This window comes from Populus euphratica, unplaced genomic scaffold, assembly GCF_000495115.2.
Source record: "Populus euphratica unplaced genomic scaffold, PopEup_1.0 scaffold145.1, whole genome shotgun sequence".
NCBI lineage: Eukaryota > Viridiplantae > Streptophyta > Magnoliopsida > Malpighiales > Salicaceae > Populus > Populus euphratica.
The window spans coordinates 306,328-321,592 of record NW_011500001.1 but is presented as its reverse complement, the minus strand read 5'-3'; the positions used below and the strand labels follow the sequence as shown (position 1 = coordinate 321,592).

General features: G+C 33.9%; 3 protein-coding genes across 3 annotated transcripts; all 3 read left to right on the top strand.

The window, feature by feature from the left end:
• The first annotated feature begins 3,671 nt into the window (after positions 1 to 3,671).
• On the top strand, positions 3,672 to 7,564 carry HDA6 (histone deacetylase 6). Its single transcript, XM_011047912.1, has 6 exons — positions 3,672 to 4,369; positions 5,009 to 5,449; positions 5,560 to 5,702; positions 6,372 to 6,462; positions 6,555 to 6,688; positions 7,144 to 7,564. Exons 1-6 carry the CDS (start codon positions 3,827 to 3,829, stop codon positions 7,193 to 7,195), a joined length of 1,404 nt encoding a protein of 467 aa, XP_011046214.1. The 5' UTR covers positions 3,672 to 3,826; the 3' UTR covers positions 7,196 to 7,564.
• A 487-nt stretch (positions 7,565 to 8,051) lies between these two features.
• On the top strand, positions 8,052 to 9,382 carry LOC105140875 (S-adenosyl-L-methionine-dependent methyltransferases superfamily protein). Its single transcript, XM_011047911.1, has one exon. It carries the CDS (start codon positions 8,223 to 8,225, stop codon positions 9,198 to 9,200), a length of 978 nt encoding a protein of 325 aa, XP_011046213.1. The 5' UTR covers positions 8,052 to 8,222; the 3' UTR covers positions 9,201 to 9,382.
• A 1,875-nt stretch (positions 9,383 to 11,257) lies between these two features.
• LOC105140907 (Tetratricopeptide repeat (TPR)-like superfamily protein) lies at positions 11,258 to 12,637 on the top strand. The gene has a single exon (XM_011047951.1). The coding sequence runs from the start codon at positions 11,258 to 11,260 to the stop codon at positions 12,635 to 12,637; it is 1,380 nt and encodes a 459-aa protein (XP_011046253.1).
• Positions 12,638 to 15,265: the final 2,628 nt, after the last annotated feature.

The following is a 15,265-nucleotide window of genomic DNA, read 5'->3' as shown; positions in this document are numbered from 1 at the left end:
AAAATCATCTTGCTTGGAATCACCAAATGATAAAAATTATCAAAACCCTTAAAAGTTAGGTAAAAAAACTTTCATGTTTAAAGATTTTTGATCCAGAGGATAATCTTATATTCGAGATAGATGCCTCTAACATTAGCTACTATGATGTTCTTTAACAAAAGGTTCAAAGTTAAGAATATGTAAAACAATATCATTTAGATATTGAGTTGGGTTCTCAAGAAAATTATTCAACTATCAAAAAGATTTTTTTTTTCAATTGTTTTATGCATTTTATTTTTCTAGGATGATTTATTTCTCAAAATAAGTTTTTTTAGAAATGAAAAGGATGTTCTAAATATTGTGTCAAAACAAATATTTTTGTAGATGGCAAACAATTCCATACAAATTTTGATTTTCAAGATTGAATTCATGAAAGAAAAGGCTACCTCCTTCCCTACTTTCTATCCAAAGAAGTTTTACAAGGTTAAAATGAATATTATACTCAATAAATAAATAAAAATCATAGGCTTAATTAAAATAAAATGTATTAATATACAAAGTTTATTAATGATGCAAATAGTCTGTTATGATAGTATAAATGTTTTTATTTATATAAGGAAGCACTAATAATAATAAAATGAAAAAAAAAATCAATAATCCATTTTGTAATGAAATGGAAATTTACATAAAAAACTTAATCAACAACATCATTGATATATAATTAGCTATTTGTGTGACTTGTTCTCCTCCACGAGTCGAATAAAATGTTTTTTGACAAAAAAATGATGTTAAGCTGACATAAGAGCATTTTTAAAAAAAGGGAAAAAAGGATTGTTGAATGATAAAAATAAAAGATAAATAATAAAAAACAACAAAGGTGTCAATCTATATTAACTCATTAAACCTGTGATCTAGGTCCTTTAACAAAAAATAACAAATTTGGGAAAAATCTTGAAATTCAATTTTCAATATACCAAATATTAAATGTTGAAATTGAAAAAATAAAATCTAACATCTAAAAAGATAAAAGAAATTAGCAACTATTAAAAAACTTGAGCCTGCTCAAGTCAATCCACTAAATCTAAAAGTCAAATTATGAGATCAAAATAATTTAATAGAAAGAAAAATAAAAGTAAGTCATTAAACCTAATTTTTCTAAAAAACTAATGTTGAATTATAAGATGAGAAATAAAATAAACCAAAAAATTGATGCCAGCCAACCATTGCTAGCTTATAAAACTCGTGTTTCGAGCCATTTGATTGGAAGCATCAAATATATACATATAAAAATAAAAATTAATTCTCAATAAATCAAATATTGAAGGATAAAATTAAAGAAATAACACAAAAAAATTCAAAAAAATAAATAAAAAGTAACTAAATGAAAAACAAAAAGGAGGGGAGCCTATCTAAGTTAACATGCTATAATCATGAGTCAAGTCATGATATTGAGATAACATTATAAATATAAAAACAAAGAAAACCATGAATCCTATTTAAAAGAAAAAAATAATCAACATTGAGTAATGAGAACAAAAAAAGTCCATAAAAAAGACGGAGCCTATGTTAGTTCATAAAACTTAGGACCCGAGCCATTTGATTAAAAGTATCAAACTTGAAAAAATTACAAAGCTAAAACCTTAAAAAATCAAATGTCTAATGATAAAATTAAAAAAAATAATCATAAAAAGAATTAAAAACATAAACTACCAATAAAAAAATATAGATAAAAATTTGATAAAAAAAAGTGAATAATTTTGGATTGAAGGGTTAAATTTAAAAGAAAAATCAATATTACAAAAGAAGTAAAAGAAGAAACCACTTAAAAAATGAGGACCCAATTTAAATTTTTTTAAAAAACTAATATCTTGATTAAAAGATGGGATTGAAAGCAATGGAAAATTTATAAAAGAGATGAAAGGAAAAAAAAAAGAAAAAAAAACAAGGACCATATTTGAAAAAAAAAAATGATTGGAGAATGAAATTGAAAAATAAAAAAAAACCTACAAAAGGACCAAGGAAAAAAATAAAAAATCAAAACAATGAAGATTGATACTCAAATATTCCTAATAAAAAGGACTGTTTTGGAATTTTAATTGCTAGGCATGAATTTGAAGGGAGGAAAGAGAAAAAAAAATGACTTCAACTAAAATCCATCTAGAAACATTAAACACACGCCGTCAATAGAAAAATATGACATTGTGTGGAATCTAATGACACTATAAAAGATAATTATTTACTTACGAAGGACATCATATATGCAGTTGAAGAGTGACAAAATCCTTCCATGCACATTATATGTATGACACTCACTTAATAATTTTAAAATTTTAATTATTTTTAATTAATACAAAAATATAAAAATTCCTTTTACTAATTTAGTTATAATGTAGAAGTCAATATAAAGATCCAGAAATGCTCTAGGCCTAAGTTAAATTTCATTCCAAGGGTAAGTTAGTAATTTACTATGTTATTAATGTGAAATCTTAAAAAAAAAACCCTAGCAACCAATTATCTGATTTTCCTTTAAGAGTAATGAAGGTATTTTACTTTTATAAAAAAAAAAAGAAGTGAAAATACCTTTGTATTCCAATTGAAAACAAAAATAACAAATAAGTCATATTGAAAAAACCATTGTACCCTTAAGCTTAATCTTTTATGTTGATTTGGTTTAGGGTAAAATCATCCATTCACTATTACATTCCACTATAATATGTGTCTAGAATTATAATATGTTATACATGCTTTATATATTTTGTTGATTTGAAATTTTAAAGGAAACCTAGATAATTAGTTTTTATTTTTAAAAATTACTATTAAATAATAAAATTAAGAAAAAAATAATAAAGTAAAAAATAAAAGAAGATGTTGAGCCACGTAAAATTTTCAAACTCATAACCCGAGTTAATAAAATAAAAATACCATGTAAGAAAAAATAATAAAACTCAATCCTTATCAAATATAATATCGATTGATGAAATTTTTTTATTGCTATCATATTACTATTATTAGTATTATTAGTATTATCATCATAATATTATCACTATTATCATTATCGTTACTATTAACATAATAATAATAATAATAATAATAATAATTAATTATTATTATTATTATACCATCATTTGAAATTTTTTTTTGAGAAATGAATTAAAACAAAAAAATAAAATAAAATTAAGGACAAAATCAAAAGAAAAAGATCTTGAAGAGCTAACATGAAAATATGGGGGGCAGACATGATTTTCTAGAAGAAAATAAAGAGAAAAAAGGATGCTGGTAACTCCCTAGAGATTTAACAATTACATGTATCATATATAAAAAAAAGAAGAAGATAAAAACAAATATAATGACACAATGAAATTAATTTTTTAATTATCAGATACAGCCTATCACTTATTTACTTTTAAAAATAAACAAAATCACTTATTTACTTTTAAAAGCGCAAGATACCCTTGACAATTTAAAAATAATAAATAAAAAGACTATTTTATTCTTTAAAAACACTCAAATTTGTGTTTTTTAAAGGTTAGAATTGTCAGTAAACAAAAGTATGTGTACAGTAAAAAACAAAGTTTTAAATTTTCTTTTATTTTTTTTAATACTATGTTGGACAGTCTTTTATTTATATTTAACCCTAAACTTCAATTTTATATATATAAAGAGTCGGGTTTTAAACGGATTTGGAAAAATCGGAACTCTAAGCGTGTTTGTCTTTACACATAAGCGCAAGAAGGTATCTCACACCCCATTTTTCAACTCCTCTTACGAAGCAGTCCCTCCCTCCTCATCCTCCTCTGTTCCTCCTCCTCTTCAGTGATTTTCAGTTTTTTTTTTTTGTTTGAAAAAAATGGAGGACATCACCGGAGGCGCATCTTTACCATCAACAGGAACAGACGCAAAAAAACGCCGAGTCACCTACTTCTACGAACCCACAATCGGCGACTACTACTACGGTCAAGGCCACCCAATGAAACCCCATAGAATCCGTATGGCCCACAACTTGATAGTCCACTACGCTCTCCACCGTCGGATGGAGATCAACCGTCCGTTCCCAGCAGGTCCTACAGACATACGAAAGTTCCATTCTGATGAGTACGTGGAATTCTTGTCTTCAGTGTCGCCACAATCTGTGGGTGATCCAGCATTTGGGAGGCAGTTGAAGAGGTTTAATGTTGGTGAAGATTGTCCAGTTTTTGATGGGTTATTTGGGTTTTGCCAAGCCTCTGCTGGTGGTTCTATTGGTGCTGCTGTTAAGCTTAATAGAGGGGATGCTGATATTGCTTTGAATTGGGCTGGTGGCTTACATCATGCGAAGAGGAGTGAGGCTTCTGGGTTTTGTTATGTTAATGATATTGTTCTTGGCATTCTTGAGTTGCTCAAAGTTCACAGGGTAAATTACTAATGCCTCTTTTTCTCTCCTTTATTTTTATTTTTCATTTATTTTGGCTATTGTTTCTTATACTTGTTAATTGATCTGGGTTTTATTTTGTAATCATAATTGGTGCTCGATATTTTTTTTCGCATCTTAGTTGAGTTTTTTTTCCCTCTCTCTCCAGAAAGCTATGTATTTTAAGCAATGTTGTAGTTGGTAATATTTATATTTGTGCTTAATTTTTGAGAAAATGTAATGGTTGTTGTTTGAGACTCGAAATTCGGGTTAGGTGGTATCGAAATATCAACTTGCTTGATGAGATGCAAACGACAGCACAAGTTTTATGCGTTCTAGTTATTCAGATTGGGAGTAAAAATGATGGTTTTTATATATGCCTTTCTTGAAGTACAGTAGTTTCTTTGTATTCGAGCATTTTTGTACAAATGGTGTCAGTGCTTTTGTTATCTGCTCATTTCCAATTTTAGTTGCGATATGATCAATTTTGAATGGCCATGTTAGGTCTGCCTCTTCTTTTTACATGTGATCTTATTCAGTTTTAATTGAAGAAATTTTGTTTAAGATTTGCAAATCAACATAGTTGCATGTTCTGATTTCTCAATGTTTTTCTGAATGCCATATTTGAATGTATTTGGGCAGCGTGTACTGTATGTAGATATTGATGTCCACCACGGAGATGGTGTTGAGGAGGCATTCTACACTACTGACAGGGTTATGACAGTGTCCTTCCATAAATACGGAGATTTCTTTCCAGGGACTGGGCACATTAAAGACACTGGTGCTGGGCAGGGGAAAAACTATGCCCTGAATATTCCATTAAATGATGGGATGGATGATGAAAATTTCCGTGGTCTGTTTCGGCCTCTAATCCAAAAAGTGATGGAGGTTTATCAACCTGATGCAGTTGTTCTCCAATGTGGTGCAGATTCGTTGTCTGGTGATAGGTTGGGGTGTTTTAATTTGTCTGTTAAGGGCCATGCAGACTGCCTTCGTTTTCTTAGATCTTATAATGTTCCTCTGATGGTCTTGGGTGGGGGTGGCTATACTATCAGGAATGTTGCCCGTTGCTGGTGCTATGAGGTCTCTCTCTCTCTCTCACACACACACACGTTTGTGTCCATGCACACACAGGCATATCAATTCCATTAAAATGCTAATAAGTTACTAATGCACCTGTTACTTTGTCTCAGACAGCTGTTGCAGTTGGGGTGGAACCAGATAATAAATTGCCTTACAATGAGTACTTTGAGTACTTTGGCCCTGATTATACACTTCATGTTGAGCCATCCAACGTGGAGAACCTAAACTCACCCAAAGATATGGAGAGAATAAGGTGAATTTCAGACTTCATTACTTCTTTATGACTAAAGTTGTTACTAGTGCCATGTTAACTCTTGGAATTAAATTTCAAAATTGAGGATACAACTTTTGGAGATTGGAACCAGCAAGGAATTTTTTTTTTTTTTGCATTTGTCATTTTGGTAAATACCAACTCTGTAATCCATAAACACGGCATAACTACTACTTGTTGATCTGCCCCTTCCAATGCTCATATCAAAAAAAAAAAAAAGTTTCTCATATACTTCTTGGAACTTAGAGTCAGAATTCCAATTTTGAAATTCCTATGCTTTAAAGCATGGTGCAATCCTATGCTAAATATTCTCGTTCTTACTTTGAATTTAGTAGCTGATTGCCTTTCTGATAAGTTTCTTTGAAATTCCATCTATATTCTTCAATAGTTACAATAATGAAGTCAATTGTATAATTTGAATTGAAGCTTTTGAATGGGACTGACAATCAGATTGACAACCATTTAGCTGAGAACTCATGCATTATGACTAAAATGTCTCTCTCTCATGCATAGCACTTAAGTATGCATCTAAATTTCGTTGTAGATAAAAATAGCTTTACAAATGTTTTGTACATGCATCCGTTATGTGTCCTTCCATCTTTGATGTAATTATGTCTGCTTGTACAATTGTGTGACTTGCAACTTGTTCAGGAACATCCTGCTAGAGCAACTTTCTCGACTGCCTAATGCTCCCAGTGTACCTTTTCAAACAACACCACCCACAACTGAAGTTCCGGAAGAGGTCAGTAGGCAGTGGAAAAATTTTCTTGATATGGTTGGATTGTCATAACTTTTTGATTACATCTCTTTTCTTTATGAGCTCGTTGGATGCAGGCTGAAGAGGACATGGATCAAAGACCAAAGCGTCGCATATGGAATGGTGAGGATTTTGAGTCTGATCATGATGAAGATGAGAAACCTGAACCTAGATTTTTCAATGCTGATGCACAGCCAAATAATAAGACAAGGTAAGAACTTTTAATTGTCTGATGAACTGAACTGAACTGAACTTGTCAAATGACTTCCGGAAGACGGTTCTGGTGCTCTTCCCCTTGGACTTTATCTGCAGATAGCTGAGGCTGCTCAAAGCTTCACACTTCACCTATTTGTACCTTGGTGGTAGAATACGGGAGGAAGTTCATTAGTTGTTCTTATGCAAGTTTCTTTCTTTCTGTCTGTCTGTCCTTGTCTTTCACTGGGAGTTTGTAAGAGTCATGCATACAATGTGACGACAACTGAGTCCAAGAGTGGGAATTATATGACAGCTGCTTGTCATGTTTGTTAAATTTTTCTCTGTTGCTTTTAGATGCTTTGATTACTTGAGATAAAGGAAGACCCTGAGAGACATCACTCGTAGTATTTCCAAAGTGAATTGGTACATGCGTACTCCGTCTGATATGGAAATTTCTGAATCTTAATGCAGGGATGGTGTGGATACGATGGAAGAAGACAAGAAAGAGCATCCAGGGTTGTGATGCACGGAGATCAGTTATCTTCTAGTTTCAGTCCATCCCCCAAAGCGTAGCAAAGGATTTTATGTTTGGACCACCAACCATATAGATACCTTGGACAAATATCATTAGAATAGGCAAATGGTAATATTTCCTCGTTTTGCAAAGTCTTTTTGTTGAATTACTGTGTTGTACAATTAGTTGTGGTTGATAACCTAGCATAATTTACACACTTGTATGTGGAGCTCAGACCATGCCAAACATAATTGATAGGATTGTTCTTTTTCTCTATACTGGGCAAGCAAGATAAAGTTAGACTTTGGACCGACCTGGGCCATGTTCTCATGCCTAATGTAACATACACATGATGCAGTAAAGTTTAATTGGTCGCAACTGACAGGGGCGAAGCAATGGTGGCTAAGCACTCCTTGAATTTGTATCTTAGGTCATGTCATGTAATGAAGGAATTGTAGTAATTATGCGAGCAACATGGCAACACATTTCCTTTGTATTGGTGGCTCGCTCACTGTAAGTGGTAAGCCATGATTTATTCGGAGCTTTTTACTGCGATGCTAAAGAGGTTCTAGGTTTTTGTTCTTTCGGCCGTTCATGTTATTACCAACCCCAATGAACAAGTCAAGTGGTCAAGGATGTCTCTGTTTTTTAATCCTCTGATCTTCATTTCCCATGATCTCGGTTGAAGAATTAGTTAATTATACCCTCGGTGTAGAATTCCCCAAAAGGAAAAGGTCTGCAAGGCCCTCCGTGATTATTTTTATGGGCTTAGCAATAACGTTTTGACCGTGGGTTAGCGGTGTGGCAAGGTGGTCAAGCAAGCATACCAGTAACAAACAGCCTTGTTCCAAAATTTTCACGAACAAAGAAAGCAATGGTAATGTTATTATTCAGTGGAGCATCTATGTGCATGAAACGACACCGTTGTCCATATCCTTTTGTTCTCATGTCATCGCCTTGTAATAAATCTTCGCTTCGCTGCCACTAGCCACTAATAGGAGCCATTAACCAGAAAGAAAGCGAAGAGACAGAGCAAATGTCTCTAACAGCTCTTCAAATTCGACCGTTTATCCCCTTCCCAATTCAAATATCCCACCATACCTACCGTACAATCATCAAACTCTCCTCCAAAACCCTTTCAAAACCTCTCCAAATAAAATCCAAATCTCAAGAAACCCACCACGATTTCACCCCCCAAACCAGGACTCAAGAGGATGGCATCCCCATTGAAGACGTCAGAATCATAGCCAAATTCAAGTCTAGACACAACTACATTCGCGTCCTCGAAATCTCTCGAAAAGCTGATCACCCTTTTGCTGGTTCTAGACTCCTCCTCTTAGATGCTCCTGGAAACATTCACAGCATTTCCTTCCTCTTCAAGTCACTAACCAACACTTATTTCGACGTTTTCGCTGCTTTGCCCCCCATCATACCCCCTGGACCCATTGCCATTCTCGGATTCGGAGCAGGTTCCACAGCTCGTTTGCTGCTAGAATTGTATCCAGGAGTGGTGGTCCATGGATGGGAGCTTGACTCATCAGTGATTGATGTTGGAAGAGAGTTTTTTGGTCTCAAAAAGCTGGAAAAACAATACCCCGATAGGCTTTTTATTTACGTTGGAAATGCATTATCTGCTAAAGTTAAAGATGGGTTCTCAGGGATTCTTGTTGATTTGTTTTGTAAAGGAAGCTTGATACCTGAACTCCAAGATCCAAACACTTGGGAGAAATTAAGGAAGAGTTTGAGGAAAGGCGGGCGAATCATGGTGAATGTTGGGGGTAGTTGTGTGGAGGCTGAGGATAAAAGAAGGGATGGTAAGGTGGTTATGGAAGATACTTTGAAGGCAATGCACCAGGTTTTCGGTGATAGGCTTTCTGTATTGAATCTCGGGAATCGAAAGGACGATAGCTCGCTCGCTCTCACCGGTAAATTGCCGGATCTTGATGCTTGGAAGAAGGTGCTTCCCAGGTCTTTGAGTTGCTATGTTGATATGTGGAGACCCCTTAGTCTTTAGTGCGCCTGCCGGACAGTGCTTGAATGCTGTTATGGTATTTGTGTTTATTCCTGTACGAAACAACGCTTATATTTCTCTATGTGCTTTGCCTTCTGTCCTTGCATTTGTTCTGTGGAAAATTGGAGAAGAAATGACGGTATCGTTCTGTAGGGGGGGAAAAATGCAAAAAAGCTTAAAGATCATTCGAGTGTTTGTCCAAACTTTCTTATGAAGGAGCACTCCTTAGGCATCTTGCTATAGACATGATACTGATAGCCCAAAGCTTTAAAGCCAACTATATGATCTTTAATTTATCTCTAACAAGTTTCCCCATCCATGTTCAGTGATCACCGTAGTATGTATTGTGACGGGGAGCATTTGTCCAAGGACCGATACTTTCAGGACATTTCATTACATTCAGGGAAAAAGAGTCTTGTTTGAATTGTCAGACAACATTATCTTGTTCTGGAAAACAATAGATTGTGAGAAGTGACAAACGCTTTACCAACCAAATGTCTGCAAGGGACCGGTTCATTGGTTTGCAATGTGTCAAGATTGAAACCTCTACAAACGCTTGGTGATTCTCAAAGAATCATGAAATGCTTTTCGATGGCAAAATGTCACTTTATTTACTATCAAAATGTAACTAGATAAATCACTTACGAACAGGATGACATGGGAAGATTTCAACAATTTTGTGGGGAGAAATAATCACTAGGGTTGCATGTTTGCTATTATAAAAGAAGATTTGGATCTATCTTATGTGTTAAGAGTGAAATTGTCCCTAGCACTATCATCTCTTTTTAAGATCAAAGAATGTGAGAAAAATATTTTCCATCGACTACAAGGATTATCTACTTAAAAGATGCATAAAATTGATAAATTGGGTAACTTTAGTGTTTGTGAGTCCAGGTGAAATCGACAACCCTAAGATCGGATCAACTTCACTCTCTCTCGCTCTTGATTTCTGTCCTAGAACACAAAGGAACGATACTTTCAGGAAAAACATGTCTGTTAAGGGAAATAGATTCTAAAGAATTTCTTTTAATTGATTTCCTGTTACCAGCCAAGGATTGATGAGAGAGTCAGTTGATCATTGTGCAGAAAGAAGGAAGCAACAACAGAAGGTTAGGCAATACCAGAAACAAGAGTAGTTAATCAGCTGTATTGATGTATAAAACGATTATTGTATAGGAAGCTGATCATTCAAGAAATAATACAACAGAAATTGCAGAACTTGTATAACTCTTCTCCTCTCTAATTTCTTTTTCTGCCCCGAATTTCTTTCTAAACAACTGTTTGTTAAGGTGAGTCCTTAACATTTTTTTGTTTTTTAACTTAGAGCGTCCGAGTCAGTTTATAGATACTACTATTAATTTTTAAATTTATTAAACATCTTACATGATAAATAAAACATCACGAGAATTATGCATAAAAAAAAATCAAACTCAAATACCGGAAAAAGAGAACAAATCCCTCCATGACTACTAGGAAGTGCAGTCCTCAACATTTCTGTCACTGTTGAAAGAAGGGACTAATGACACAAAGATTTTTTAAAATTTAATTTTTTTTTTTTTTTTTTTGTAGACGACAGTTAATGTGGGCAGCGTCGCCTTACTACCTTAAAATTTCGAGGTGATAAAAAATAGTGTCAGTCACACCAAGCAGTCAATCCTGTTTCTTTTCAGTTCCTTCTTCAAACGATGTTACTCTCACAAGATATACCAGAACATCTTCATTTTTTTTTTGTCGATTTTTGACAAAAATGGGGACTTGACCACACAAAAGTTTCATAAATGTCGATTAAATTTCAGTCACTTTTCTTACAACTTTCAAAAGCCCATCAAACACTATCAAGAACCAAACAATTACATGCTTTAGTAACCAAAACCCACCTCTTACAAGACCCATTTTATGCAACAAAACTTGTAAGATTCTATGCTTTAAACAATGACCTCTTCTCTGCTCGTAACCTGTTTGATAAAACTCCTCAACGCAGTGTTTTCTTATGGAATTCCATCATCAGAGCTTATGCACAAGCTCATAAATTTGGTGATGCATTCTTGCTGTACACAAAGATGATTGGATTTGATGTAATACCAGATAAGTATACTTATGCGTGTCTTATACGAGCATGTTGTGAGGATTTTTATGTGGATGGGTTGAGAATTGTTCACGGAGGAGTGATTATTTCCGGTCTGGGATTGGATTCGGTTACTTGCAGTGCATTAGTTACAGGTTACTCAAAAATGGGTCTTGTTGGTGAAGCAAGCAAGGTGTTTTGTGGGGTTTTTGAACCAGATTTGGTTCTGTGGAATGCTATGATTTCTGGCTGTGGTTATTGTGGATTTGGTGATAAAGGGTTGCTTTTTTTTAATGAAATGAGAGACAACGGGAATAAAAGGCCAGATGGTTATACCTATGTTGCGTTAATCTCGGGTTTAGCAAACTCTAGCTCGCTTGAGCTTGGCCAAGGAATTCATGCGTTATGCTTGAAAAGTGGTTTTGATTGTAATGATCATGTAGGCAGTTCGCTTGTCAGCATGTATTCGAGATTTAGATGCGTCAATCTGGCATATAGTGTATTTAGAAGTTTATGCCAGCCCGATTTAGTAACATGGTCTGCTTTGATAACTGGATTTTCTCAGGCTGGAGAACATGAGAAGGCATTACTTTTCTACAAGAATCTGAATTTGGCGGGTAAAAAGCCAGATTCTGTTTTGATTGCTAGTGTATTGGTGGCAATTGCTCAATTGGCAAACGTAGGGCCTGGTGTTCAGATACATGGTTATATAGTTCGATATGGATTTGAATCACATGTCATGGTTTCTTCTGCTCTAATAGATATGTATTCAAAGTGCGGTTTTGTGGGATTGGGGCTTCGTGTCTTTCAGAATATGCCATACAGGAATATTGTTTCATACAATTCTATTATCTCAGGTCTTGGCTTGCATGGACTTGCTTCCCAAGCTTTTGACATGTTTACGGAGATCCTAGAGAAAGGATTGAAACCTGATGAGTCTACTTTCTCTGCTCTCCTTTGTGCTTGCTGCCACGCTGGCCTTGTTAAAGATGGAAGGGAAATTTTCAGGAGAATGAAAGATGAGTTTTGGATCCAAGCTAGAACAGAGCATTATGTTCACATTGTAAAGCTTCTTGGGATGGCAGGAGAGCTGGACGAGGCATATAGTTTTATCCTGTCCTTGAAGCAACCAGTAGATTCTGGCATTTGGGGAGCATTGTTGTCATGCTGCGATGCTCATGGGGATTCTGAGTTGGCAGAAATTGTAGCCCAGCAGCTTTTTGACAGCGAGCCCAAAAAGGGTGCCTACAGAGTCATGCTTTCTAACATATATGCTGGCGATGGGAGATGGGTTGATGTTGAGAAGATGAGAGATTATATAACCACTGATGGATCAGAGAAGATGCCTGGTCTTAGTAGGATTGGAAGTTATTGAATTTAAGTCAGGGAAAAGATAACTTCATGCTCCAGAGAATATTCTTCCAACCAGGTTCATCCTTCATCACTGGCAGTCTAGCATTATCCAGGAATAAACTCAGAGCTAACTACCATGTTGTCATGAAATCGAAATGTCTGAATTTCAAAATTATGTATATTACCAGAGGAGGCTCAAACTGAAAGCTACGTTCTTCTTATTATTTTTTTAATAAGAAAATTCTGATATTACGTCTTGGTGCTGGTATGAGGCAGCAGAGGAAGATGGTCAATATTTTTGGTATTGGGTTTTGTCAGTTCTCCACGAATCTCAAAATAGCCAGGCCTAAATTTCTCCACACTAACCTGTGAATACATTGGAGGTCACTTAAAATTGGAGTGACCGGATGACTTACTATGCAATGCTCTAATGATTAAAACATCCATGTAAATCAGAACCTCCTGCATCGAAATGTATTTTCTGGGATTACAGAAATTGTCGCTGTGCTGCTTGACATTATTCTCGGTGTCACCAAGGTTTTGGAGGTGGGCTAACTGCTCATTGGAATAGAAGCCACCACTACTTTAGGATTGAATTATATGCTCGGAATGTGCCTAATTTTGCAATTTTCTTCACTGCCATTAGGTTTCCATCTTTCTGCATGTTCATCAAGCTAAGGCAGCAAACCAATTGCTTGAATGTGGGGACGAATTGTAAATCATCCAGAAGAATATTTTGACTCGAGCAGCTATGGAAGCGAACATACTGTAATCTTTTCAGGCTCCCTCCTCAAGCTCTGTCAACTGACTCAATTCCTCAGGCACAGGAGAAGCATAATGAGAGCCTCGAGCTTGGGAAATCCCCTAACTTATTTGCATCGTAATCATGCTAGAAGGTTGGATTTTTGGATCAAGTAGGAGCTGAAGAACTAATGCTGGATTCTCAGTAGATGAGAAAACCCAGTCTTAGTTGTGGTGTCACATGCATATACGGGCACCTCTTCATGCATTCATTTTTTAACCTTTTTTTTTCCCTGTAATTTCTCTTCAAACCAAATGTTTTTTTTTTTTTTATAAATATACATAATTTTTCTGCAAATGATGTATTTGTTGTATACACGTGATGACATGTAGATGATGTATTTGTTGATAAAATTTGTTTTTCTGCAAATGATGTATTTGTTGTATACACGTGATGACATGTAGATGATGTATTTGTTGATAAAATTTGGTGTAACTGACCATAATATATTTTTGAAATTTTGTACCTTTTTATGTATACTGATATATATTTTTGATAAAAATAAATTTTTAATATTTTTAAAATATAAGTCAATTTTTTTTGGAATTTTATAAATTTGTTGTAAAAGTAACATTTTTTAAAAACATGGAAAAGTATTTTAGATTTTTTTTTTAAAAAAATATTTCGATAATTTGAAGGATTTTTTTTTTTCATATGCAAGAAAATAAATATATTATTTTATTTAGGTTTTGTTTAGAAAAAATCATTTTTTAAAAAATCAAAATTATAAAAGTAGTTCTAAGGGGGTGTTTATCAAATACACCCTTAAACCCAAGAAAACCTTTAGCAAAAACATTACAAATAAAATAGAGTTTGAACTTTTTTACCTGATGTTGACCCGACTATGTTAACTTAAAATTTTTTGTTTGATTATAAACCAAACTAGAAGCACTGGTTTAACTTGAAAACCAATCCAAAATAGAAACTAAAACTTAAAATGAATCAAACTTAAAAAAAAAAAAACACAAACACATGAAATAAATATAAAACAGATTAAACGTAGAAAACTCAAGACCACGAAGTATATCCAAGGCAAACCCAACAATGTGGTTCTCAAATCAGACCAGATACAATTAAAATATGACATTCATTCTCTTCGATTATCAAAGACCCGACACTATTTTATCAAAAAAAATTTTAGTTTTGAATCAAAACCCTGTGATTAAAACTAAAAAACACTTGTTATTGATGCAAATAAAGCCCGGATAATTAATAATAAGTCCAATAAAGTATTTAATGCAAAGAAATGGACCAAAACTAATTTAAACCATAAAGCTAAGTTAATGTTCTTTTCAAGAACACGAAGAAGACCACCTTAAAAAACCCAGCCACTGTCAAACCTTCAAAACTAGCATTTTAGGCCTCTAAACAATTACTTTTAGTCCTCACAAATCACATTATCGTAACCAAACATGTTTGAATAAAAAAACTAAAACATCAAAATTATACAAGAAGTTTCAAACTTCGAAACCGCCAACTTAAAATAGCCTTTATATTCAACAATATGAATTTAAAATTGACATCTTGACAATCAAAAGAACTTAACCAAAACTTGGAAACCCATAACATGCATCAACAAACCTTAAAAAGACATCAAATACCTACTGTTATATTTAATAAAATATAAAAACAATTTATTTTATCAAAATCAGTTACAAATATATTATTTTGGCATTTAGTAGCATTAATAACAACTTCAAGCAAGATTTAAACAATAATGACAACAATTTATGCACTAATCAAAATCAAAACCACAATTAATGTGATAACAAAATGCTTGGAAACATCATTAAACATGTATAAACAAGATAGAAATGTGTCACATGAACATCATCTACTAGACTAAGT

Bases quoted from the DNA above. Each gene is read 5' to 3' on its own strand.
- HDA6 (XM_011047912.1), top strand. From the start codon at position 3,827: ATGGAGGACATCACCGGAGGCGCATCTTTACCATCAACAGGAACAGAC. The intron at 4,370-5,008 runs GTAAATTACTAA...GTATTTGGGCAG, and splicing joins AGTTGCTCAAAGTTCACAGG to CGTGTACTGTATGTAGATAT. The intron at 5,450-5,559 runs GTCTCTCTCTCT...ACTTTGTCTCAG, and splicing joins CCCGTTGCTGGTGCTATGAG to ACAGCTGTTGCAGTTGGGGT.
- LOC105140875 (XM_011047911.1), top strand. From the start codon at position 8,223: ATGTCTCTAACAGCTCTTCAAATTCGACCGTTTATCCCCTTCCCAATT.
- LOC105140907 (XM_011047951.1), top strand. From the start codon at position 11,258: ATGATTGGATTTGATGTAATACCAGATAAGTATACTTATGCGTGTCTT.